The sequence below is a fragment of the Pempheris klunzingeri genome, chromosome 3 (assembly GCF_042242105.1).
Source record: "Pempheris klunzingeri isolate RE-2024b chromosome 3, fPemKlu1.hap1, whole genome shotgun sequence".
Taxonomy (NCBI): domain Eukaryota; kingdom Metazoa; phylum Chordata; class Actinopteri; order Acropomatiformes; family Pempheridae; genus Pempheris; species Pempheris klunzingeri.
In genome coordinates, this window is record NC_092014.1 from 14,543,925 (window position 1) to 14,569,368 (window position 25,444).

General features: G+C 41.9%; 1 protein-coding gene across 1 annotated transcript in view; it reads right to left on the reverse strand.

Annotated features, from left to right (window-relative positions):
• The window catches only part of LOC139198782 (ankyrin-2-like), a 67,157-nt gene that overhangs the window by 18,652 nt on the left and 23,061 nt on the right, over positions 1-25,444 (reverse strand). The window contains exons 29-42 of the mRNA XM_070827724.1: positions 24,928-25,082; positions 24,398-24,609; positions 24,084-24,291; positions 23,802-23,898; positions 23,398-23,626; positions 22,903-23,028; positions 22,685-22,811; positions 16,748-16,828; positions 13,111-13,139; positions 11,468-11,510; positions 11,114-11,245; positions 10,661-10,801; positions 10,336-10,546; positions 9,892-9,970 (exon numbers count right to left, since the gene is read on the reverse strand). Coding sequence (XP_070683825.1) covers positions 9,892-9,970; positions 10,336-10,546; positions 10,661-10,801; positions 11,114-11,245; positions 11,468-11,510; positions 13,111-13,139; positions 16,748-16,828; positions 22,685-22,811; positions 22,903-23,028; positions 23,398-23,626; positions 23,802-23,898; positions 24,084-24,291; positions 24,398-24,609; positions 24,928-25,082 — 1,870 coding nt within the window. The remainder of the gene's footprint in view (positions 1-9,891; positions 9,971-10,335; positions 10,547-10,660; positions 10,802-11,113; positions 11,246-11,467; positions 11,511-13,110; positions 13,140-16,747; positions 16,829-22,684; positions 22,812-22,902; positions 23,029-23,397; positions 23,627-23,801; positions 23,899-24,083; positions 24,292-24,397; positions 24,610-24,927; positions 25,083-25,444) is intronic.

Genomic DNA, 25,444 nt, shown 5'->3' on the forward strand with positions numbered 1-25,444 from the left:
ATGCTGCTCAATTGAGGCCACAGATTCTGGGGAGGATGCTCTAAAATCTACCAACCAGTCCTGCAGAAGCGAAAACTCAAAATCGGAAGACACAGATTCCGGGGACAATGCCCTGCTACTAAATAACTTGTCAAGTTCAAAGTCGGATAAAACTGACTGTGGGGACTCTGGTCTGGTCTCCTCAAACAGGCCTGCCAGACAGAAATCGGTACCCTCCCAGTCAGAAATTGTTGATTCTGGCGTAAACGACCTGGGCCTTGACATTTCCACACTATAACCGACATGGGGAGATGTGAACTCAGGAACAGGTGAGTCAGGGGAGAGGGGCCTTAGTTCGCTTTGAGATGCCACTGACTCGGGAGACTGGGGCCTCAACTCATTGACCCAATTGTGTATGGAGAACTGAGTGTATTCCTCGTATGAAGAAATTGATGGAGGCCAAACAGGTGTCAACTCAAATGATTTGCTGGCCAACACAGCATCTCCATGTTTCTCACATGTAACGCCTCGCACAATCTCTGCATATGTAAAAGGTCTTCCAGCGGAAAGCTGTGGTGATGGTCTTACAGCTACGCTTGTGTGTTTAACTTCAACTGGAGAAGAAAGTGAATCTGGTGAATCTGGTCTGTTTTCATCAAACAATTCCTCCAGACAATATCCGTAATACTCAACATCTGACAGCGTTGAAAGAGGTGAGACTGGTCTACTTCCAGAGTACTGTAAGTAATAGTTACAATGTTGACTGCCCATCTGGTCAAATGTCATGCGAGGAGATAAAGAATGCTGCTCAATTGAGGCCACAGATTCTGGGGAGGATGCTCTAAAATCTACCAACCAGTCCTGCAGAAGCGAAAACTCAAAATCGGAAGACACAGATTCCGGGGACAATGCCCTGCTACTAAATAACTTGTCAAGTTCAAAGTCTGATAAAACTGACTGCGGGGACTCTGGTCTGGTCTCCTCAAACAGGCTTGCTAGGCACATATCGGTAAACTCCCAGTCAGAAATTGTTGATTCTGGCGTAAACGACCTGGGCCTTGACATTTCCAAACTATAACCGACATGGGGTGATGTAAACTCAGGAACAGGTGAGTCAGGGGAGAGGGGCCTTAGTTCGCTTTGAGATGCCACTGACTCGGGAGACTGGGGCCTCAACTCATTGACCCAATTGTGTATGGAGAACTGAGTGTATTCCTCGTATGAAGAAATTGATGGAGGCCAAACAGGTGTCAACTCAAATGATTTGCTGGCCAACAAAGCAACTCCATGTTTCTCACGTGTAACGCCTCGCACAATCTCTGCATATGTAAAAGGTCTTCCAGCGGAAAGCTGTGGTGATGGTCTTACAGCTACGCTTGTGTGTTTAACTTCAACTGGAGAAGAAAGTGAATCTGGTGAATCTGGTCTGTTTTCATCAAACAATTCCTCCAGACAATATCCGTAATACTCAACATCTGACAGCGTTGAAAGAGGTGAGACTGGTCTACTTCCAGAGTACTGTAAGTAATAGTTACAATGTTGACTGCCCATCTGGTCAAATGGCATGCGAGGAGATAAAGAATGCTGCTCAATTGAGGCCACAGATTCTGGGGAGGATGCTCTAAAATCTACCAACCAGTCCTGCAGAAGCGAAAACTCAAAATCGGAAGACACAGATTCCGGGGACAATGCCCTGCTACTAAATAACTTGTCAAGTTCAAAGTCTGATAAAACTGACTGCGGGGACTCTGGTCTGGTCTCCTCAAACAGGCTTGCCAGGCACATATCGGTAAACTCCCAGTCAGAAATTGTTGATTCTGGCGTAAACGACCTGGGCCTTGACATTTCCACACTATAACCGACATGGCGAGATGTGAACTCAGGAACAGGTGAGTCAGGGGACAGGGGCCTTAGTTCGCTTTGAGACGCCACTGACTCGGGAGACTGTGGTCTCAACTCATTGACCCAATTGTCTATGGAGAACCCAAAATTGGAAGACACGGATTCCGGGGACAATGCCCTGCTACTAAATAACTTGTCAAGTTCAAAGTCTGATAAAACTGACTGCGGGGACTCTGGTCTGGTCTCCTCAAACAGGCTTGCTAGGCACATATCGGTAAACTCCCAGTCAGAAATTGTTGATTCTGGCGTAAACGACCTGGGCCTAGACATTTCCACACTATAACCGACATGGGGAGATGTGAACTCAGGAACAGGTGAGTCAGGTGACAGGGGCCTTAGTTCGCTTTGAGATGCCACTGACTCGGGAGACTGTGGTCTCAACTCATTGACCCAATTGTATATGGAGAACTGAGTATATTCCTCATATGAAGAAATTGATGGAGGCCAAACAGGTGTCAACTCAAATGATTTGCTGGCCAACACAGCATCTCCATGTTTCTCACGTGTAACGCCTCGCACAATCTCTGCATATGTGAAAGGTCTTCCAGCGGAAAGCTGTGGTGATGGTCTTACAGCTACGCTTGTGTGTTTAACTTCAACTGGAGAAGAAAGTGAATCTGGTGAATCTGGTCTGTTTTCATCAAACAATTCCTCCAGACAATATCCGTAATACTCAACATCTGACAGCGTTGAAAGAGGTGAGACTGGTCTACTTCCAGAGTACTGTAAGTAATAGTTACAATGTTGACTGCCCATCTGGTCAAATGTCATGCGAGGAGATAAAGAATGCTGCTCAATTGAGGCCACAGATTCTGGGGAGGATGCTCTAAAATCTACCAACCAGTCCTGCAGAAGCGAAAACTCAAAATCGGAAGACACAGATTCCGGGGACAATGCCCTGCTACTAAATAACTTGTCAAGTTCAAAGTCTGATAAAACTGACTGCGGGGACTCTGGTCTGGTCTCCTCAAACAGGCTTGCCAGGCACATATCGGTAAACTCCCAGTCAGAAATTGTTGATTCTGGCGTAAACGACCTGGGCCTTGACATTTCCACACTATAACCGACATGGGGAGATGTGAACTCAGGAACAGGTGAGTCAGGGGACAGGGGCCTTAGTTCGCTTTGAGACGCCACTGACTCGGGAGACTGTGGTCTCAACTCATTGACCCAATTGTCTATGGAGAACCCAAAATTGGAAGACACGGATTCCGGGGACAATGCCCTGCTACTAAATAACTTGTCAAGTTCAAAGTCTGATAAAACTGACTGCGGGGACTCTGGTCTGGTCTCCTCAAACAGGCTTGCTAGGCACATATCGGTAAACTCCCAGTCAGAAATTGTTGATTCTGGCGTAAACGACCTGGGCCTAGACATTTCCACACTATAACCGACATGGGGAGATGTGAACTCAGGAACAGGTGAGTCAGGTGACAGGGGCCTTAGTTCGCTTTGAGATGCCACTGACTCGGGAGACTGTGGTCTCAACTCATTGACCCAATTGTATATGGAGAACTGAGTATATTCCTCATATGAAGAAATTGATGGAGGCCAAACAGGTGTCAACTCAAATGATTTGCTGGCCAACACAGCATCTCCATGTTTCTCACGTGTAACGCCTCGCACAATCTCTGCATATGTGAAAGGTCTTCCAGCGGAAAGCTGTGGTGATGGTCTTACAGCTACGCTTGTGTGTTTAACTTCAACTGGAGAAGAAAGTGAATCTGGTGAATCTGGTCTGTTTTCATCAAACAATTCCTCCAGACAATATCCGTAATACTCAACATCTGACAGCGTTGAAAGAGGTGAGACTGGTCTACTTCCAGAGTACTGTAAGTAATAGTTACAATGTTGACTGCCCATCTGGTCAAATGTCATGCGAGGAGATAAAGAATGCTGCTCAATTGAGGCCACAGATTCTGGGGAGGATGCTCTAAAATCTACCAACCAGTCCTGCAGAAGCGAAAACTCAAAATCGGAAGACACAGATTCCGGGGACAATGCCCTGCTACTAAATAACTTGTCAAGTTCAAAGTCTGATAAAACTGACTGCGGGGACTCTGGTCTGGTCTCCTCAAACAGGCTTGCCAGGCACATATCGGTAAACTCCCAGTCAGAAATTGTTGATTCTGGCGTAAACGACCTGGGCCTTGACATTTCCACACTATAACCGACATGGGGAGATGTGAACTCAGGAACAGGTGAGTCAGGGGACAGGGGCCTTAGTTCGCTTTGAGACGCCACTGACTCTGGAGACAGGGGTCTCAACTCATTGACCCAATTGTCTATGGAGAACCCAAAATTGGAAGACACAGATTCCGGGGACAATGCCCTGCTACTAAATAACTTGTCAAGTTCAAAGTCTGATAAAACTGACTGCGGGGACTCTGGTCTGGTCTCCTCAAACAGGCTTGCTAGGCACATATCGGTAAACTCCCAGTCAGAAATTGTTGATTCTGGCGTAAACGACCTGGGCCTAGACATTTCCACACTATAACCGACATGGGGAGATGTGAACTCAGGAACAGGTGAGTCAGGGGACAGGGGCCTTAGTTCGCTTTGAGACGCCACTGACTCGGGAGACTGTGGTCTCAACTCATTGACCCAATTGTATATGGAGAACTGAGTGTATTCCTCGTATGAAGAAATTGATGGAGGCCAAACAGGTGTCAACTCAAATGATTTGCTGGCCAACAAAGCATCTCCATGTTTCTCACGTGTAACGCCTCGCACAATCTCTGCATATGTGAAAGGTCTTCCAGCGGAAAGCTGTGGTGATGGTCTTACAGCTACGCTTATGTGTTTAACTTCAACTGGAGAAGAAAGTGAATCTGGTGAATCTGGTCTGTTTTCATCAAACAATTCCTCCAGACAATATCCGTAATACTCAACATCTGACAGCGTTGAAAGAGGTGAGACTGGTCTACTTCCAGAGTACTGTAAGTAATAGTTACAATGTTGACTGCCCATCTGGTCAAATGTCATGCGAGGAGATAAAGAATGCTGCTCAATTGAGGCCACAGATTCTGGGGAGGATGCTCTAAAATCTACCAACCAGTCCTGCAGAAGCGAAAACTCAAAATCGGAAGACACAGATTCCGGGGACAATGCCCTGCTACTAAACAACTTGTCAAGTTCAAAGTCTGATAAAACTGACTGCGGGGACTCTGGTCTGGTCTCCTCAAACAGGCTTGCTAGGCACATATCGGTAAACTCCCAGTCAGAAATTGTTGATTCTGGCGTAAACGACCTGGGCCTAGACATTTCCACACTATAACCGACATGGGGAGATGTAAACTCAGGAACAGGTGAGTCAGGGGAGAGGGGCCTTAGTTCGCTTTGAGATGCCACTGACTCGGGAGACTGGGGTCTCAACTCATTGACCCAATTGTGTATGGAGAACTGAGTGTATTCCTCGTATGAAGAAATTGATGGAGGCCAAACAGGTGTCAACTCAAATGATTTGTTGGCCAACAAAGCAACTCCATGTTTCTCACGTGTAACACCTCGCACAATCTCTGCATATGTAAAAGGTCTTCCAGCGGAAAGCTGTGGTGATGGTCTTACAGCTACGCTTGTGTGTTTAACTTCAACTGAAGAAGAAAGTGAATCTGGTGAATCTGGTCTGTTTTCATCAAACAATTCCTCCAGACAATATCCGTAATACTCAACATCTGACAGCGTTGAAAGAGGTGAGACTGGTCTACTTCCAGAGTACTGTAAGTAATAGTTACAATGTTGACTGCCCATCTGGTCAAATGTCATGCGAGGAGATAAAGAATGCTGCTCAATTGAGGCCACAGATTCTGGGGAGGATGCTCTAAAATCTACCAACCAGTCCTGCAGAAGCGAAAACTCAAAATCGGAAGACACAGATTCCGGGGACAATGCCCTGCTACTAAATAACTTGTCAAGTTCAAAGTTGGATAAAACTGACTGTGGGGACTCTGGTCTGGTCTCCTCAAACAGGCCTGCCAGACAGAAATCGGTACCCTCCCAGTCAGAAATTGTTGATTCTGGCGTAAACGACCTGGGCCTTGACATTTCCACACTATAACCGACATGGGGAGATGTGAACTCAGGAACAGGTGAGTCAGGGGAGAGGGGCCTTAGTTCGCTTTGAGATGCCACTGACTCGGGAGACTGGGGCCTCAACTCATTGACCCAATTGTGTATGGAGAACTGAGTGTATTCCTCGTATGAAGAAATTGATGGAGGCCAAACAGGTGTCAACTCAAATGATTTGCTGGCCAACACAGCATCTCCATGTTTCTCACGTGTAACGCCTCGCACAATCTCTGCATATGTAAAAGGTCTTCCAGCGGAAAGCTGTGGTGATGGTCTTACAGCTACGCTTGTGTGTTTAACTTCAACTGGAGAAGAAAGTGAATCTGGTGAATCTGGTCTGTTTTCATCAAACAATTCCTCCAGACAATATCCGTAATACTCAACATCTGACAGCGTTGAAAAAGGTGAGACTGGTCTACTTCCAGAGTACTGTAAGTAATAGTTACAATGTTGACTGCCCATCTGGCCAAATGTCATGCGAGGAGATAAAGAATGCTGCTCAATTGAGGCCACAGATTCTGGGGAGGATGCTCCAAAATCTACCAACCAGTCCTGCAGAAGCGAAAACTCAAAATCGGAAGACACGGATTCCGGGGACAATGCCCTGCTACTAAATAACTTGTCAAGTTCAAAGTCTGATAAAACTGACTGCGGGGACTCTGGTCTGGTCTCCTCAAACAGGCTTGCTAGGCACATATCGGTAAACTCCCAGTCAGAAATTGTTGATTCTGGCGTAAACGACCTGGGCCTAGACATTTCCACACTATAACCGACATGGGGTGATGTAAACTCAGGAACAGGTGAGTCAGGGGAGAGGGGCCTTAGTTCGTTTTGAGATGCCACTGACTCGGGAGACTGGGGTCTCAACTCATTGACCCAATTGTGTATGGAGAACTGAGTGTATTCCTCGTATGAAGAAATTGATGGGGGCCAAACAGGTGTCGACTCAAATGATTTGTTGGCCAACAAAGCAACTCCATGTTTCTCACGTGTAACGCCTCGCACAATCTCTGCATATGTAAAAGGTCTTCCAGCGGAAAGCTGTGGTGATGGACTTACAGCTATGCTTGTGTGTTTAACTTCAACTGGAGAAGAAAGTGAATCTGGTGAATCTGGTCTGTTTTCATCAAACAACTCCTCCAGACAATATCTGTAATACTCAACATCTGACAGTGTTGAAAGAGGTGAGACTGGTCTACTTCCAGAGTACTGTAAGTAATAGTTACAATGTTGACTGTAGATGTGGTCAAATGTCATGTCAGTAGACAAAGAATGCTGCTCAACTGATGCCACAGATTCTGGGGAGGATGCTCTAACGTCTGTTAAAAATACAGAGTTGTGAGAATCTTGTTTTCTCATATCCACTATGTTTTCAAGGTACAAATCAATAAAGTTTGGATCTAAAAATGTTTTTAACATATGATAATCTTGCCTTGACGTGTTGCTGCCATCTTTAAATAGTGCACATTTGCACTCTGTGTTTGTACTTTTATTCAACGATTCCTGTGTGTTTGATATTGTCACTTCATCTGGGAACTGTAAAATGTATTTTGGTCTTTCTGCTAAGTTAAAGACCATTGGTACTGGTGATGGTAGATGTCTAAACATGTGACGAGCCTCTATAGATTGTTTTTGATACTCATGACCTGAGCACGACTTTCGTTTGGATAATTCTTTCGCCGTTCTAACCTTTGTTATAGGATTTTCTGGCTGACTTGGTGATGATACGTATTCATAAGATTGTGGTTTCGACTTAGAAAACCAATAATCAAGAAAAGATTGAGCATTTTCCTCCTGTGGGTTTTTAGTGTCAGATGACTGTGGTCTGACGTGAGATGGTTTTTCTGTTGTACTTGAACAACCTGCATCTGCACTACAGATACTTTTAACATCTCCATGTTTAAGATATTTTGCAGCTGAAATAGCAGTTGTAAAAGGATTCTCCCTATCGTCAGCTTTTACATGCCATGTTATTGAATCTGTGCTTTTTTCATCCCACCATTCATCATGAGTTGATATAGGACCTTTCATAGAATATTGCACATAATCAGATTTTATACTGTTGTGCTGTGAAATTGACAAATCTGGTGGGAGATAACCATTTGATGTGAGTGATTCCTCAGGGAGAGAAGGATCGTCATCTGCTGCTACTAATTCTGGTGTCACAGGGCTGCCCCTACTGACTTCCCCAACTGTAGTGTAAGAGCCTGATGTCAGTAGTGTTGAGGATTGAATTTCTCCTGAATATAGTAAATAATAATCACAACATTGACTCATAAGTTGGGCACGGTTAGGTTCTGAGAGCAACAGTTCAAGAAATGAGAAACTGCACTGAGAAGCCTGAGATTCTGGTGAGGATGGTCGGCCAGACCCATATCCATGAAGAGACGTTACGGAGTCAGGTAAGGATGCACTTGTATTAGGCAAAATATCTTCAACCAAAAACTCATCACACTCAATATCTGATATCACAGGAGAGAACTCTCTGAACTCTCCCTCTATATGTGGACCTTCAGGAATAGCCGGACTGTAGTTACATACTTGAGAGTTAGGGAACAGTGGCCTATACTTATTCCTAGACTCCAAGGACTCAGAACAAAGTGAGTGTGAAATTACCGCGGTGGCAAAGTCTTTCAAACTAAATAGTGGTTCACATTCATTTGTATGTGATTGACATGCGTGTAATTTATTTTCTGTGAAGTTAACTTCTGGTGAACTACATGCATCCGACCTTGGAGAGAGAGCCCGAATGTCATCCAATATACTAGAAAAGTCTGCAGGGAAGACCCCTCCTCCTTGTGGAGAGTCAGGTGACATTGCCCTATAATCACCAATTGACATGACAGATTCAGGGGATGACAGTCTTGGTATGGAGTCATTTAATATCCATGCCTCTGCAGGGAAGAGGTCCCCTTCATTATCATGTGAAAATGAGCCACACTGCTTCTCAAATGCCAAAGAATCAGGGGTCAAAGGGCTGTACTCTACAAAGGTGGAAGGTACATCTTGGTCAGGTGGTTGCAGTGTGAGATTGCTGATAGGCAGGAAAAGACTGGGAGAGGTGATCTTTGGCTCAGAGATGTAAGATGTCTTTGCCCTGACTATGACATGGTCACTGTCTGGACTGACAGGGCAGCAATTACTGTATCTATCAGTTGAGTCACAAGCCATGTAAGTAGGGTCACTGGATGTCAAACTCTGTGGCAAATTAGTCTCTGGTACCTTTAATTTGAATGGTTTCACCATGCTGTACTGAGCTGTAGCAATAATGGGTTCAACTGACTGGACACCACCATTATCATCAATGAAGGGAATGTTTTCTGGATACCCATCACTGTATTCTTGGGGTTTTGTGTTTTCTTCTTTGCTTGAGGGTTTGGAGCCCATGTCTACACCAGAAACCTGTGGGACCTTTTCATGACCATACAGTTCTTTGAAGAATTGGGTTGTGCCCTCATCTGTACACTTCTGAGAAAGCCTGCTTTTTTGAGCTGCGTCGGTGTTATCTTCAGTCATGGCCAGAGGTACTTCGTGGTCATCTAGTGGGAAGACTAACAGGCTCGGGTCAGATATTCCTTTGACAATGGTTTTAGCTGCATCTGCATTGTCAAGCTGTGGTGTATAGCTTAACTCATCACAAAGCTCAATGAAATCAGTTTCAGCTTGGTCTGACTCTGACAGGCTCAAACCAAAGTCTCTGATAGATATAGATGATGGTAACTTCAGAATTTCGGGTGATTGCCCTTGCTCATCTTCATAGCCACTCTGCTTCAAAGATTTGGTTTGGCTGCAGTCATCTTTTACTTGAGTACCAACTTGGAAAGACCTGGTGAAATGAACTTGAACACTGCAGCAATCTCGATGGTCCTTCACTTTAGGATCATAAACCTGAGTTGTTTGGCTTCCCAATGCTGCTTCTTTTGAAGTGGGAAGCGTACTTACTTGCTCATCCAAGCTGTCGTAACTTGCAGGTTCTCGTGTAATTACATCCTCAGAGGTCCAGAGGTTACGGTTTAATTCACTGCAACACAAAAAGAAGGCTAGGTCAGAAAACATGGGTGTGTAATGTCAAAGCCCTTAAATATCAAGACTAAAACAATGCCAAACAAAAAATGGGTGCTGGGCAAATATCTGAACCCACTATTTTCTATGTACAGTGTGCATGCACACAAGGATATGGTACTGTTCTATCTGCCAGCATCAACATGCTGGGAAATATTTGTCTTCAGAGAAGCACAGTTTTGACTACATCTTTGTCTTTATGCATTAATGGAAATTCTGGTGTGTGCTATGGGTGTCAGTTGATGTGCCTCAAATGGTGCAACATTATGTTACCCTGGAGATGCATGTTGCAGATTAAGGAATCATTTCAAATGAATCATTTACTGTGGAATCTCGAGCTCCTCCAACAGGTCACCATGCATGCTCTCTGAATGGGTATGTCCAACAGGTTCTGCCCAGGAAGGAATATCCAGTAGGGAAGCTACTGAGAGGTCCTCTTCAGAAACAGCTGGGGGTGGTCTACGGTCTGACTCCACTCTTCTGACGACTCTGGGGCTTTCTGTATCTTCTTGCACTGAAGACAGGGCTACTGACACTGAAAAACACATATGTGATGCATAAGAATGCCAGTAAACACACAAACAGAGCTTGGTGTTACACCAAGTCTTCAAACTGGTTGCTGAAATTAGTATTTAGAGGTATTTACTACCTTCACTATGATCCAATGTCTTCTCTATCTCTGCATAAGTTCTAGATGTTTGCTCTTGAACTGACTTGTTCATCTGGGTTTCGATAAGATGGACGATGTCCATGCGGTTGATTTTGGTCAGTCTCTTAATCAGACAGTCCTCTGTGAAAGGATTCATCAATCATTAATAGAAAAACATGGAAATAAATATAAAATAGAAATAGAATTACAAAAACATTCAATTATCACAACAAAGTAATTATTCAAAATTTGCAAATGCAAGATTACATTGAACCACACAAATAATTTCACAGTGTTCACACAATTGCCTGGGGTGCATGAAAGAAAAAAGCCAATATTAGTGCAGTCAGTATCTTCAGATAAATTAGCAATGTTTATAGGATCTATAGAATTTCATTGACAAATACCAGTAAAATGTCAATTGAAATCTATCTAGACAAAAACACCAAGTACCTGTGGCATGTTTGCCTTCCCGCTCAACCCAGCGCTGTAGTAAAGCATGGCTCTGCTCTTGGAGAGAATTAGGATTCTCTGTTCTCACAACTTGGATGTCTTCCTCACTGAATTCCAATTCTCTTGCCAGTTCTGGAATGATGGACAACAAAAGAAGGGATAAAACTGTGGAAAAAAAATCTTGAACCATATTTTGTGTTAGAACATGGATTCTCATAATTAACATTTTCAGATGTTTTCAGCAGCACCAGTTCTGCTCACATGCATCATGAGCTTAAATTCAAACAAAATGCACAACATATTACTTTTCTCTAAATGGAAAACAGAAAATGTTTGCATTAATTTACAGCTTACCAGTCCAGCTGAAGCCAAGAAGATCTGCAATGATAGCTAATGTCTCCTCTTTCCTGTCAGCATCATCCTGCCAATCCACTAAAAAACGTGGTCAGAGCCAAAATATTAAATCTTAATATCATAATCAACACTTCAAGGTGTAAAATACCACTAACTATATATCTCAAAGTTTTTCACATTGCAGGTACCAGCCATGTAAAAAATACCTTGAAAGTGTATATGCAAAATATTATTTCTTAAGGACTCAATGTTATGGGCAGTAATACTCTGAAATCAAACGTGAATCTGTGATGTTTACATAGATGATAACATGAAGGCTGGAATTGTCACTCTGAAGAGGAGTTCACTCGTTTACGAATTATGACTATTTGGTCACAATTAGCACATTATTTTTTTTAATCAGTAGTGTGAGCAATGGCATTAATGTGCTGTTTAAGCAATCTGCATGCCAATATTAGTAAAGCTGTATTAGTAGTACAGATACCAATACAATAGTGAGTGCATCAAAATTGTTAAAGCTACTACTAAGGCCATTCAATCTTGAGATTGCTTATACACAAACACAGGTGGGAAAAGAAACTTTTCAACATGCAAAACAACACAACACACACTCACAATCACGCGCACACGCGCGCACACACACACACACACACACACACACACACACACACACACAGACACAGACACACACACACCAGAATACAGATGACAACAATATTGAATAGGACAAGACAAATCACAACAAATAAAAAACAAACAAGATGACAAATGGTGACATTATGTTGTTGAAGAAGAGGGAAAGAGGTCTTGTGGCCGAGAAAAAGAGATAGGTAAGCAAAAGCCCATGTAGGTCTGGCCATACCTGGCATACATTCTGGAGTTTGGTCATGGATGATTGTCTGCATCTGAGTTTCCATCGTGTCATCCCAGGCAGGCCTAGATTCAAATACATCCTCTGTCCCAGAAGATGGTTGCACACCTGGCAAGGGATTGCCATCCGAATCGGAAATGTGTGAGGCTAGGATGTCATATGTGAAGATAACAGAATCTGGACTCTTGTGACTAGCGCTGCTTATATCATCAGTATCCAAAGAAGACCTAACAGATGTTTCTGTAGAGAGTTGGATTTCTTTCCTTTGGGGAGAGGAGGAGACTATCGGAGCTAGAGGTTTCTGTTGCATCATGACAGTAATGGGTTGACTACTGTCTGAATAACTCCTGCTGTCTTTACTAGAGGGTTTATTTGTGCCACTGTCGGCCTCAGATCTAGTCCTACGATCCAAAGTTGAGCTTTTTTCTGCTTCTCTTTGAACCTGATCAAGCTCAGATATCTGTGAGTCTTTTATGGTTATTTCCTCTTTAATTGTGCTTCTTGGTTTGATTGCCAAAGTTGAGAGTGAATCCTGATGATGTGCTGGGATGCCTGTCTGTGCAGCTGAAGAGGACAGCTCTATGACTGAGCACTGATCTTCTTCATCTTCTTCCTCCTCATCGTCATCATCAGGAGAAGAGTCTGAGGAATCATGGCTCTCCTCTGAGCACACTGAATGGGCAACTGCGGATGTGTCTGATTGAAGGTCAGCTATGGTAGAGTCTAGATAGTCCAGGCCAAGGCTTTCAAGAACTCCAATGTCACTTTGAACCACTGTTAGCCTCTCCAAAGCACCCATATCTATGGAGTTGCCAAGATCAGCTTCAGAAAGTGGCTTCTCACTCGCTGAATTGTAACTTGAGGATTTGACCAGACTTCTGGGTTTGGCAGTGGGAATTTCATTATTGCCATCCTGAGCCAGAGATGATTTTGGGATCTCCTGAAGGGCTGTATCTGTAGAATCACTAGTGTCTGAAGTTAAAGATGCTGTTTGACCGTCCCCTGTCTCCTCTGGCACAACTTCATCAACTGGATGATCCCCTATGTGAAAAAACGCATATGCTTCCCCTTCTGCATCAAAGCTTCGTCTTGTCATATCAATAGCGCCCCCTCTGGTCATTTCAAATAGCTTTCCCTCTTGAAACTGAAATGGATCACATGTTGTCGCATCACATGGTGTTCCAACAGGTGTTTTATCAGGTGTTTTTCTGTCCTCTGCAGGAAGTAGATTAATCTGTTCTTCAGTCACAACTTGTGCATTTAAGGCTACATCATTCTCACCATCATTCCCACCATCTACGTCTTCATTACACACCATAGTCTGAGGTGTGCAAAAAGAACCTGAACCATCTGTCTGTCGTGACTCAACTTCTTTGTCATCATCTGGATGGTGTTTATCTGTAACACAGCTGGAAAAATGTGTATCAGTGACTAAGGAACAGTCACCTTCTACAGCGCCTTTGTCTTTGTTTATTTCAGCTGACAGTGGCATAGACTCTTCTTTCTCTGGATCAGGTTCTCTGGAATCAACTGATTGAGTTGTTTTTAGTTGTGACTGAATTTCTGCCTCCTCGTCACTGCCTGAGGACATAATATCTGTTGCCTCATCGAGTGAAAGAGTACTTTGTATCACACATTTTTCAGAATTTTTCTGCAGTGCATCTTGTGAGGAAGACTGTATAACTGGGTCGAATTTTAGATCTTGCTTATCATCTTTGTGATCGCCTAACGCTGACAGTACATCTAAAGATTTGTCTCTCTTAATTTTAGCCTCCTGTTCCATCTCTTCAAATGTTTTGATCTTTGCAGCCATTTTGAACATCTCCTCTTCTGGGGTGAATTGCTTATTGGCATCATCCTCATCCTCAGTGTCGAGAGAGTCTGGCCTTTCGAAAATGCGAAGATTCTCGCTGCCAAATATCTTGGGCTCAGAGCACATGTTGCCGTCAGTTACTGTCTTTGCTGAGTGGAAATATTTGCTCTCCTTTATTTCGCTTTCCTTCTGGATGATCTCAAAGTTGTTTTCCTGCCCGTCAGGCGTACTTTCATCCCTGTAAATATTTTTGTCATAAGCAAAACAGGCTTCTAGCTGGGAGGCATAATCCTCATACACAGCTGTCTTGGCTGGCATCTTAAGTTCTGCGTCCTTTGATTGAGTGGGACTTCCCTCAAGAGAGTCTGGACAAAGGGATTCTCTGGTAGGGCTTGGCTCTATTGAATCAGGGGATGTCTTTGAAGATATATCCTCCACGAGAGGACTTGCCTCTAGTGAATCTCGACAACATGGCTCTTTAATTGGGTCATCAAAAACCACAGTGTTTAGGTTCTCCAAATTGGCTGGTCGTTGTGGCTCGTTAGAACTGCTTTGTAATTGCAAAAATTCATGTGTTTTGAGAACTGAATGAACCACACTGACGTCTTTATGATCGTTCCTACTGCCATCCGTTGTCACATATGACTTTGTAATATCCACTGTCCCTTCAGTAGAGTCATTAAAATGTGATACTGCAGTTAGGGAGGTTTTAGCCTCACCCTCATCTGGTGAGAAACTCTTGGGACCTTCATCTTGAGGCGAACAAGTCTGACTTTCACTTTCCAAGGCCCCATTTCTATTGATGTCCATAGTATCTAAATCTTCTGGTGACATAATCTCATGTTCAGGAGACATTGTGAGATTTTTTCTTGTATTGTCTTTTGTGAGAATAACTTCTTTGTAGCTCTCACTGACCTCCTTCTCTCCTGGGTGGCATTGAATCACCACTGGCTTTAAACATTGCTCCAAGTCACTAGTAAGCAGTGACAACATGCCTGACATGTCCCTCTCAATCTTAGACTGTTGTTGCTGTGTTTTTCTCTCAATGCAAACTTCTTGGAATGGTGTCTCCAATACAGAACTTGGTGACACTTCTGTGACTGCAACTACATCTGTCTGCATTTGTTCATCTGCCTCTACACCTATCTTATCCTCCAAATTACTACTTGTCTGTAAAGCTTGTTTGTAGCTGTCATGGACTAGATCCTCTTCTGGGTGGCATTGTACTGCCACTGGCTTTTCCTTGAGATACTGATCTAAGTCACTACTGAGCAAAGACAACATGCCTGACATGTCCCTCTCAATCTGAGACTGCTGTTGCTGTGTTTTTCTGTCAATGCAAACTTCTTCGAAAGGTGTCTCCAATACAGAACTTGGTGACACTTCTGTGACTCCAACTACGTCGGCCTGCATTTGTTGATCTGCCTCTACACCTATCTTATCCTCCAAATTACTACTTGTCAGTATAACTTGCTTGACGCCCTCATGGACTACATCCTCTTCTGAGTGGCATTGTATTGCCACTGGCTTTTCCTTGAGATACTGATCTAAGTCACTACCGAGCAAAGACAACATGCCTGACATGTCCCTCTCAATCTTAGACTGTTGTTGCTGTGTTTTTCTGTCAATGCAAACTTCTTCGAAAGGTGTCTCCAATACAGAACTTGGTGACACTTCTGTGACTCCATCTACGTCGGCCTGCATTTGTTGATCTGCCTCTACACCTATCTTATCCTCCAAATTACTACTTGTCAGTATAACTTGCTTGATGCCCTCATGGACTACATCCTCTTCTGGGTGGCATTGTATTGCCACTGGCTTTTCCTTGAGATACTGATCTAAGTCACTACTGAGCAAAGACAACATGCCTGACATGTCCCTCTCAATCTGAGACTGTTGTTGCTGTGTTTTTCTGTCAATGCAAACATCTTCGAAAGGTGTCTCCAATACAGAACTTGGTGACACTTCTGTGACTCCAACTACGTCGGCCTGCATTTGTTGATCTGCCTCTACACCTATCTTATCCTCCAAATTACTACTTGTCAGTATAACTTGCTTGACGCCCTCATGGACTACATCCTCTTCTGGGTGGCATTGTATTGCCTCTGGCTTTTCCTTGAGATACTGATCTAAGTCACTACTGAGCAAAGACAACATGCCGGACATGTCCCTCTCAATTTTAGACTGTTGTTGTTGTGTTTTTCTCTCAATGCAAACTTCTTGAAATGGTGTCTCTAATAAAGAACTGGGTGACACTTCTGTGACTCCAACTACATCAGTCTGCACGTGTTCATCTGCCTCAACATGCCTCTCTTCTGGGTGGCATTGTATTGCCACTGGCCTTTCCTTGAGATATTGATCTAAGTCACTACTGAGTAGTGACAACATGCCTGATATATTCTTCTCAGTTGTAGACTGCTGGTGGTGTGTCTTCCGATTGATGCAAACTTCTTGGAATGGTGTGTCCGAAACAGACTTTAGTGTAAATTCTTTGAATTCAACCACATCAGTCTGTTCATATGTCTCTTCACTTATCTTATCCTCCACCTCACTATTAGCTACTATTTGTGTTTTTTCACATTCTGCAATTGTTTGCTCGTCATTAGAGGATTTTCGCTTTTTGATGAGAATAACTTGTTCAAATTCCTCCTGGACAATGTCCTCTTCTGGAAGCCTACTTTTCTCTGACCTGTCCTTGAGGTACTTATCCAGGTCACTGCTAAGCAGTGATAGCATGCCTGACATCTCCTTTACTTTTGTGTATGGTTGATATGAAATCTTTTTCTCTACCCACTCTTCTTTCATTGGGAGTTCTTCAGTCAAGATTGCTTTGGTTTCTTTAAAATCCCCTGCCATTTCTTCACCTCTCCTTGTGATGTTATGTTTTACTCTAGCACAGTCTGTTTCTTGTGTTCTGCCATTCACTATCAATTCTTTATTTTCATCAGTGAAAGATGTGATTTCAAGTTTCTTCTCTACATTATCCTCTTCTTTTCGTTGACTAGCCACAGGCATAGGCTCTTGACGCTGATCCAAGTCATTGTTCACGACTGACAACATTCCTGATGAATCTTTTACTTCTTTGCTTTCCTTAAATTCACTTTCCACTTCTTCATCATCCCCTGTAGCTGAATGTTCATCAGTTGGTGCATGATCTATTTCATGTATTGTGCCACCCACTATTGCGTCTTTATTTTCATCAGTGACAACAGTAAGAATTTCTTTATTTTTGTCCTTTGTTATAAGAATTCGTTCAAATGTCTCCTGAATAATATCCTCTTCTGGGGGTCGACATACAGCAGGCCTGGCTTGTAGATACTGATCCAAGTCACTATTCAGTAAGGACAGCATCCCTGACATATCTTTTACTACAGTGGATGCCTGGCTAGATGTTTTCCTCTCAATTTGGACTTGTTGAAGTTGTGGCTCCTTGATTTTGACCTCCATTACTTCAGTGTCAGTTTGTGCAAAGAACATTTTGCTTCCATGATCAAGTGTTGTATATTTTTTGCTTGCTTCATGAAGCCTCTCTTGCTGTGTCATGTCATCAGTTATTTGATGAGTCACTGCAAGTCCTTCATAATTCTCGCTCTCCTCTGAACTGGAATAAGGGGTCCTAATGTCAACATTAGTGTCTGAGGGTTCAGCCATACCCTCATGCTTGGGGCTCTCAGGACTTAAATCATCATCTTTCATTTGATTCTCAATAAATGAAACACCTTCCCCAACATGACTTTTCATACAGGGACTGGAGATGGATACAGGATTTGTATCAGAATCATGAGCCAAAATTTCCTCAGGTGCATCCAACTGATAGCTCATATCTGCAGTTGATGTCTGCTTGAAAAGCTGATACTCAGGACTTTCTTCCAGCTCAGCCTTTATATCAGCACTGAAATCCTCAGAAGGTCTGCGATCAGGGCTGATTTGTATGTCTTCCGAAAAATTCCTACCAGTGCTTACGGCTGGTTCTTCTAACTGCATCCTGGCTAGGTTCTTGCATGACAACTCTGGCTTCTCTCTTCCATCATCAAATTGAATTGCATCCACAATTTTTATTGTCTCTCCAAAATAAGCACTATCTGAAATAAGCTGTGATTCCCCAGACTTATCTCTCTTTAAGCTTACTGTTTGAGCCTCTAAATCCAATGTTCCAAACACGTTTTGGTCACTTGGTGGATGGAAAATTGTGAGATTCTCTATATGGGGTTGAGTTTGTGGCTCATCTGTGGGACTGTGTTCATTCCCCTGTATCTCCTCAGGACCTAGCGACTCAGTTATCAGTGTTGACATACAAGAGGATGCCATTGCTTTATGCACAAAAAGCTCTGCTTTAGTTTTTGAGGGATCATGCCCATACTGGAATGCGTTCATCAGCTGCTTTACAGACATAGTCTGTCTCTCTGACAAATCTGGCTCCTCTGTCTGTGGGCCAACACTTCCGTCGTCACATCGAACTGTATCTGCAAATTTTACTGTCTTTCCAAAATAAGCACTTTCTGAAACTGATGATGATTTCTCATCATTGTCTCTGATTACGCTTACTGGTTGATCCTTGAAGTCTGTTTTGTCACATTTACTGACATCAGTTTGTTGGTGGAAAATTGCTAGGTTCTGAGCTTGGATTTGTGATTTTGGCTCCTGCGTAGGACTTTGGTCCATCTTCTGTCTCTCATCAGAATCAGCTGATTCTGATATTGATGTTGAAATACAAGGAGAAGCCACTGCTTTGTGTTCAAAAAGTCCATCTTTATTTGTTGATGGGTCCTGTCCAGATTGGAATGCTTTCATCAACTCCCTCACAGACATAGTGTTTCTCTCTGACAATTCTGGTTCATCGCTCTGTGGGCCAATGTTTTCATTGACAGATTGAATTGTATCTGCAAATTTTACTGTCTTTCCAACATAAGCACTATCAGAAATGGACTGTGATTCCTTAGAGTTATCTCTGATTACACTTACTGGTTGATCCTCGAAGTCTGTTTGGTCACATTTCTTGACATCACTCTGTTGATGGAAAATTGTAAAGGTCTGAGCTTGGATTTGTGATTCTGGCTCCTGCGTATGACTTTGTTCCGTCTTCTGTATCTCATCAGAATCGGCTGAATCGGATATCAATGTTGAGACATCAGAGGAAGCCACTGATATCTGGAGCTCTGCTTTAGTTTTTGAGGAATCATGACCAGTCTGGAATGCTTTCATCAGCTCCTTCACCGACATTGTCTCCTTTTCTGATGACTCTGGCTCCTCTCTCTCTGGGCCAATGTCACATTGAATTGCATCAGCAAATTTGACTGTCTTTCCAATGTAAGCACTATCTGAAATTAATAGTGATTCCTTAGAGTTATCTCTGGTTAAACTTAGCGGTTGATCCTCTACATCTGTTTTGTCACATATCTTGGCATCACCCTGCTGATGGAAAATTGTGAGGCCCTGAGTTTGGATTTGCTCCGCACAACTTTGTTCCATTCTCTGTATCTCATCAGAATCAGCTGATTCAGAAATCACTGTTGAAATACAAGAAGAAGCCACTGCCTTGTGTTCAAAAAGTCCAGCTTTACTTTTTGAAGGGTCCTGTCCAGTCTGGAATGCTTTCAACAGTTCTTTTACAGACATAGTCTCATCTAATCTTTCTGTCTGAGATCTGGGGGATTTAGGGGACTTCGGAACTCTGGGAAGTTCTGGCATATCTGCTTCAAGTATTAGAGTATTTTTTTGCGCCTCCTCCTCTTCAACTTTGTTTTGTAAAGCTTTGACTCTGTCCTTTATAGATCCTATTGGTGTCTCCACAACTAAAGGAGAAGCTGGAGGATCCTTAACTGTTATGGGTTCAAGGGCACCGTCCTTAAGAATTGCATCGCCATCTAAAGACTCCTCAGAGCTCATCCTTTCCAGCTCACCCTCAGAGCTGCTACACCCAGAACGCTCTCTGTCCCTAAGTTTCTTCCTAATAGGTTTCTTGATGTTTGGGGGACGCCGTTTGCCATCAGGCTTTACAATAACCTGTTCACCTCTATCTTGGACAAGGTCTTCTTGAGAAACACACATCATAACAGGTCTCTGTTCCAGGTATTGTTCCATATCCATGTTAAGGTGTGAGATTATACCTGTCATGTCTCTGACCTCTGTGGAAGATCTACTTGAAGTCACCTCCTCAATGTAAATCTTCTGTAAATCTGGTTCTTTGGTAGGTGCATACCTTATTTCAACAGTCTTTGTCTCACTGAGTGAACCACATTTTTCTTTTTTAGCATCATCTTGTTGTACTGCCTGTCTACTACTGAACTGTTCCACAATGGCAAAATGCTCTTTCTCCTCCAACCCTCTAGTTCCAATTCTCTCTTGATGTATTACGTGCTCCATTTGTTCTGCAATCATAGTAGTACAAATTTTGATGTCCGACATATCTGACAGAAGGTCCGGGCTTGCAAGGGTTGCGGGGTCAAGAGGTTGATTAGTTCTTAGGGAGAATGTCTCAGTCGATTCAGATTCATCATCTTCAATTAAAAAGTTTCAGAACCAAAAAGGGTAAAAAAACATAAGGGATAAATGAAGTGGGGAAGAGAGACATCAGAAAACTGTGATCAAGACAATGCCATCAGAAATCCATCTTCAGTTCATAGAGAAAGGAGAAGAATGACAGGGCAGAGAATAAAGGGTCTTGAAAATAAGACCAAAAAGAAGATGACAAAGTGATCCAGAAGAGTTTGGAGGGGAGTACAGCAGCAACAGCATAAGCAAAGCCAGGAGGAGTAACAGAACAGGTAGAATATGGACAAGAATAATATTAATCGATAACTCGACGAAATACTCAGATACTGAATACAAAAATATACAAAAGCACCAAAGGGACAGAGAAACTTACATATGAAAGAAATGGACAGGAAGGAAGGATAACAGACAAACAGAACTTCTCAAGATTGTTGCTGACATGAAGAGTCATGTCTGCCCACAAATTAAGGTTTTAAAACATAGAGAGCATAATAAACTAAAAGAAAATTATATAAATACAGAAATTAATAGAGAATGTATAGTAAGAGGTGTGTGGTAAGTAATTAATATCAGGACATTGATAATGGAAGTTTGACAGTAATTAGTGTTTGTAAGCAATGTATAATACTAAATTCCTCCACTTGAAAAAATTACACCATATATTACATTTATTTCAAATTTATGAAAAATGATCACTTTTTAAGTGTGTGCATTCTGCATAGTATCAAATATTATTAGTTAAAATTTGTAAATGTTGCTATATGGTAATTTATATAGTAGTTAGTAGTTTTGTGACCTTGTAGCACTATTAGTTCACTAACAGAAAAAAGTGACAACAATTATGTGAAAATGATTAGAGATTTGATTTATAGTGCAACTCAAAGAATGAATGAAAGCAACTTAGAAAGTTGGCTAATGAAAAAGAAATGTGTACTTATAGTAAAAAAGCCAAATTCAAACAAAATGAATGATAATGATAAAAATTAACCAGAAAGAACTGTTTAACGACCAAACAAGATAATGTTGTTTGTCAATTATTTTTGTACAGAAGAAATACCATTTTTCATCATGCCACTGGTAAAACTGTTGTCCTCAGAGAAAATAAAGAGTCAAAATGAATACTTTTTATGTATTAATGCCACAAAATATCATTATTCTCAAAATAAGACAAAATTCTAACATGAATACCTTGAAAATCAAGGCAATTTCAAGTGGATGTGAATAAAAAGTATCATTTTGACTTTGATTTATTATGCATAAAAAATAATAGCCTTTACAGCAAATTAAATGATAAGGGTGGGAGAAAGTCAGTGTAGTTTGGAGTGATGGGGATGCAGAGTACATCAGCCATAGCATAGCTGCCAGTAACAAACATGTCACTATACACAGTGTTAGTAGAGCAAAATAAGAGAGCAGGGTTAATCCAAATGGAAAGTAACATATCAGTCAGTGCATTTCTTAGCACATACAGATGTTCATATAACATAATACAACCTTTATGATCAAGATGTTATCGTTATGTTAATCAAGTGATGTGACTTTAGCCTGTGTTGTACTGTAAAATTATAGATGTTAATTATGAATTATAAATAGAAATACTATATATAACCATATAGAAATTATATACTGGCACCCTCAGTGCCAACACTGACTACTGAAAAATGGATTGTAAAATACCTCAAATGCATTAATCTATTTCTGAAAAGTTTGTGTAATTAAAAATCACAAAATCTAAAAACTTTTCACACTTTAACATGAGACACAAAAATAAAACAACAAAGTTCAGCTTACATTTCTTGTCACTCTTCTCACTCTGCAAAAAAGATGTAAAAAAAGGCATAATTACAACCAAATAACTATATTTATCTCTTTTGTTTTACTACTGCATCAAATAATCTTTATTTACCTCATCATCTGCATCCTGGTCTGAATCAGATTCCTACACAGACAAATAACACAGAGAAAAGGCAAGCAATACAGTTACACCAATTTAAAATAATTTACTACAATTATATAAATACAAACTGAGATATAGTTAGACCAACCTTTGAGTATGTTGGGAGAGTGATGTTTAGGTTGCAGATGGCATTGTGGGTAAGACTACGGTACGTGCGTGGCTCCTTGGTGAAGGACAAGCGACCACATGGTTCCTGTGCTGTGTCTCTTATCTGTCCATTAATTAAACAACAGTTTACTCTATTAATTACATATATTGGATTTCTCAAAGAAATGTCATTTTTATCCAAAGAGTGGTCATACTTTAATGAAGAGGGCCAGTCTGTTCTCCTTGAAGGCAAAGAAGCTGAACACATGGTGCTGTCCACTCTTGGTAAGAGGCACCAGGTTTCCAAAGCAGTCAGCAAATATAGGCTTTCCCTCCAGCACCTGTGTGTGGATGTGAGAGCCATTTTCATGATTCAGACAAACCATTAAGGTCTACCTAAAATCAGTATTGTCAGAATTTTTAATAACATCAATTGTGGCCAAGAGAAGTTGGCAAGCTAGCCCTGTATTAACCTCTTTCTAGTGTCCCTTCAGTACCCACTTTACCTATTTCAAGAACTTTACTCTTAATTTCCATTCACTTTTCATTACACTTTGTCCAAAATCTGCTTCTGTCCTTCAATGTACATCTACAATGTGGCTACAGATTAATTTGGCATTGCTTCTCTCATGACTCATCTCATCCCCTTTCGGTGAACCATTTCTTGCACTTCTCCCTCTTGTTATTTATACCCTATAACCACACTGCACCTCAACATCTCGGCTACGGGCAACTTCAGTGAAGTTCTCTTGCTGCTCGAGGGTCTTGTCCATCTTGTCATCTGTCATGCAGAAACAGCGTAGACGGGCCTCAATGGGATCCAGTGTCTTAGCAAAAATGACAAACTTGGCCATGTATGGAACGCAGATAATCTCTCTGTACAGCTGAGAGGCAAAACTAACAGACTCCTGGATCTGTCTGCAGTCTATCAGCCAAAACCTAGGAATATAAAAGAGACTCTTTGTCAGTTACTGATAGTTATCACAAGGTGGTTGCATAGTATGCTAGGTACTCAGGGTATAATGTTAAATCAATTAAATGAGAGTATGTCAGATTAAAGTGTCAAACTTCTTTGTGAAGGACATTTGACTCCACATTTAAAAAAAGAATTTACCTCGCTGACACATTTGTGGTGAAGGAAACACACTGGTTAACAAAAGTGAGAGGTGTGGAGCCGGTGATATCCTCCCATTGGGCAGGGGTAGTTCCACCTGAAACACAAACCCGTTATTTGTGAGTAAACCTCTCACAGTTGTTCACTAATTTTTTGGCATTCCTCGAGAAGAAAAGTCATGGCAGTTTTTCTTAATCCAAACCAATGTAAAAAGCCAAAACGGCCAAAATCACTTATATGTGTTACATTGCATTAGATAACATTATGTTACTATATACTTACCTGTAATGCTGCAAAGCAAGCGTAAGGTGGGAGTCTCCCCACTGAACTCTGTGTTTGGCCCGTCAGTATTAGAGCTCTTGGGAATAGGGATTGTCATGGTGATTGGTTTGTGGAATTTCCTTCTTCTTGGCTCCAATGTGACAATTGAGCTGAATGTGGCTTTATTACCAAGAATCTTTCTCACTACATCGACATCAACGGGCTGAGCCTGGGACATGGTCAAAAAATGTAATCAACATAACTTTAGCAGTTGCCTCAACTTTGAATGCTCCATTCGTTACTCGTATTTACGTATTTATTCGTACTGCATGTACCTGTAGCCCAACTCTGATCTTCTTGGTGAGGGCCCCTTCTGGGAACACAGCCTGGACCTGGGGCACAAGAGTGCTACTGAGGACCCCGCCCTCTGGTCCAATCAAATGACTGTCCTGTTTTATCCGTGACACCACCGCAAAATACTGTGGGAAGTCTCGGGTGATGATGCGGCATATTCTTTTCTTTTCAAGCTCCTCAGGGGAATCAAGTTCTGTGAAGAGCCAAAATATTCAATATATTGTAAATACACCATGAGCAGTGAATTGTGTGCAGTTTGGAGAATGTAGTTTCAGTTGAAGATTATTTTTTCTCCTTCATTTATTACTTTCTCTACTTTCTGCTACCCATTATTCTCCCAGGTAGAATAATCTAAAAGGCATCTCTGTCCTGCCTCGAAATGGACTAATGTAATCTAATGTGTCTTAAATTTTCTGTGCTATACTTATTGCATAAAAAATGTTGTGATGTATGAAATCACATCCTATCAGCAACCCTTTTTTAGCATCACAGTCTAATTAAAATCCCTTACTTTCATCCATGCCGTTAAGTATCTGGTTCAGCTCTTCCTCAGTGAAGTCACAGTGGTGTTCTCTCCAGCTCTCGCCTGTTTCACTCCTCAGGATCACAAGCTCTCTCTCTGTGCCCCGCAAAGCTGCAAAATGGGGGATCTCCACAATCACAGGCCTAAAAAAAGGTTACAAAGTAAAGTCAAACACAAACTGGCTTTAATAGAGATAATAAGAAGTTTGGTTTGATTTATGCATGACCCAATAAAAAAAAAAAAGAAAAGACCAAAAAAGAAGGAACACAATTTAAATTTGAGTTAAATACATCAGGTGCTTTACATACCTAGCAAAACAGACAAAAATGAAAAACAAAGAGAACATCCATTCTACATCAGGAGCAGAATCTCTCTAGAGCAAGTCTGGGGATTGCTACTATATACTGGGGAAAGCACAGGGATAACTCAACACCATAAGGCAACAGGTCAAGGGTAAAGTCAAACAAAAACAAAACAATTTTAAAATATATCATATCATGGAAAA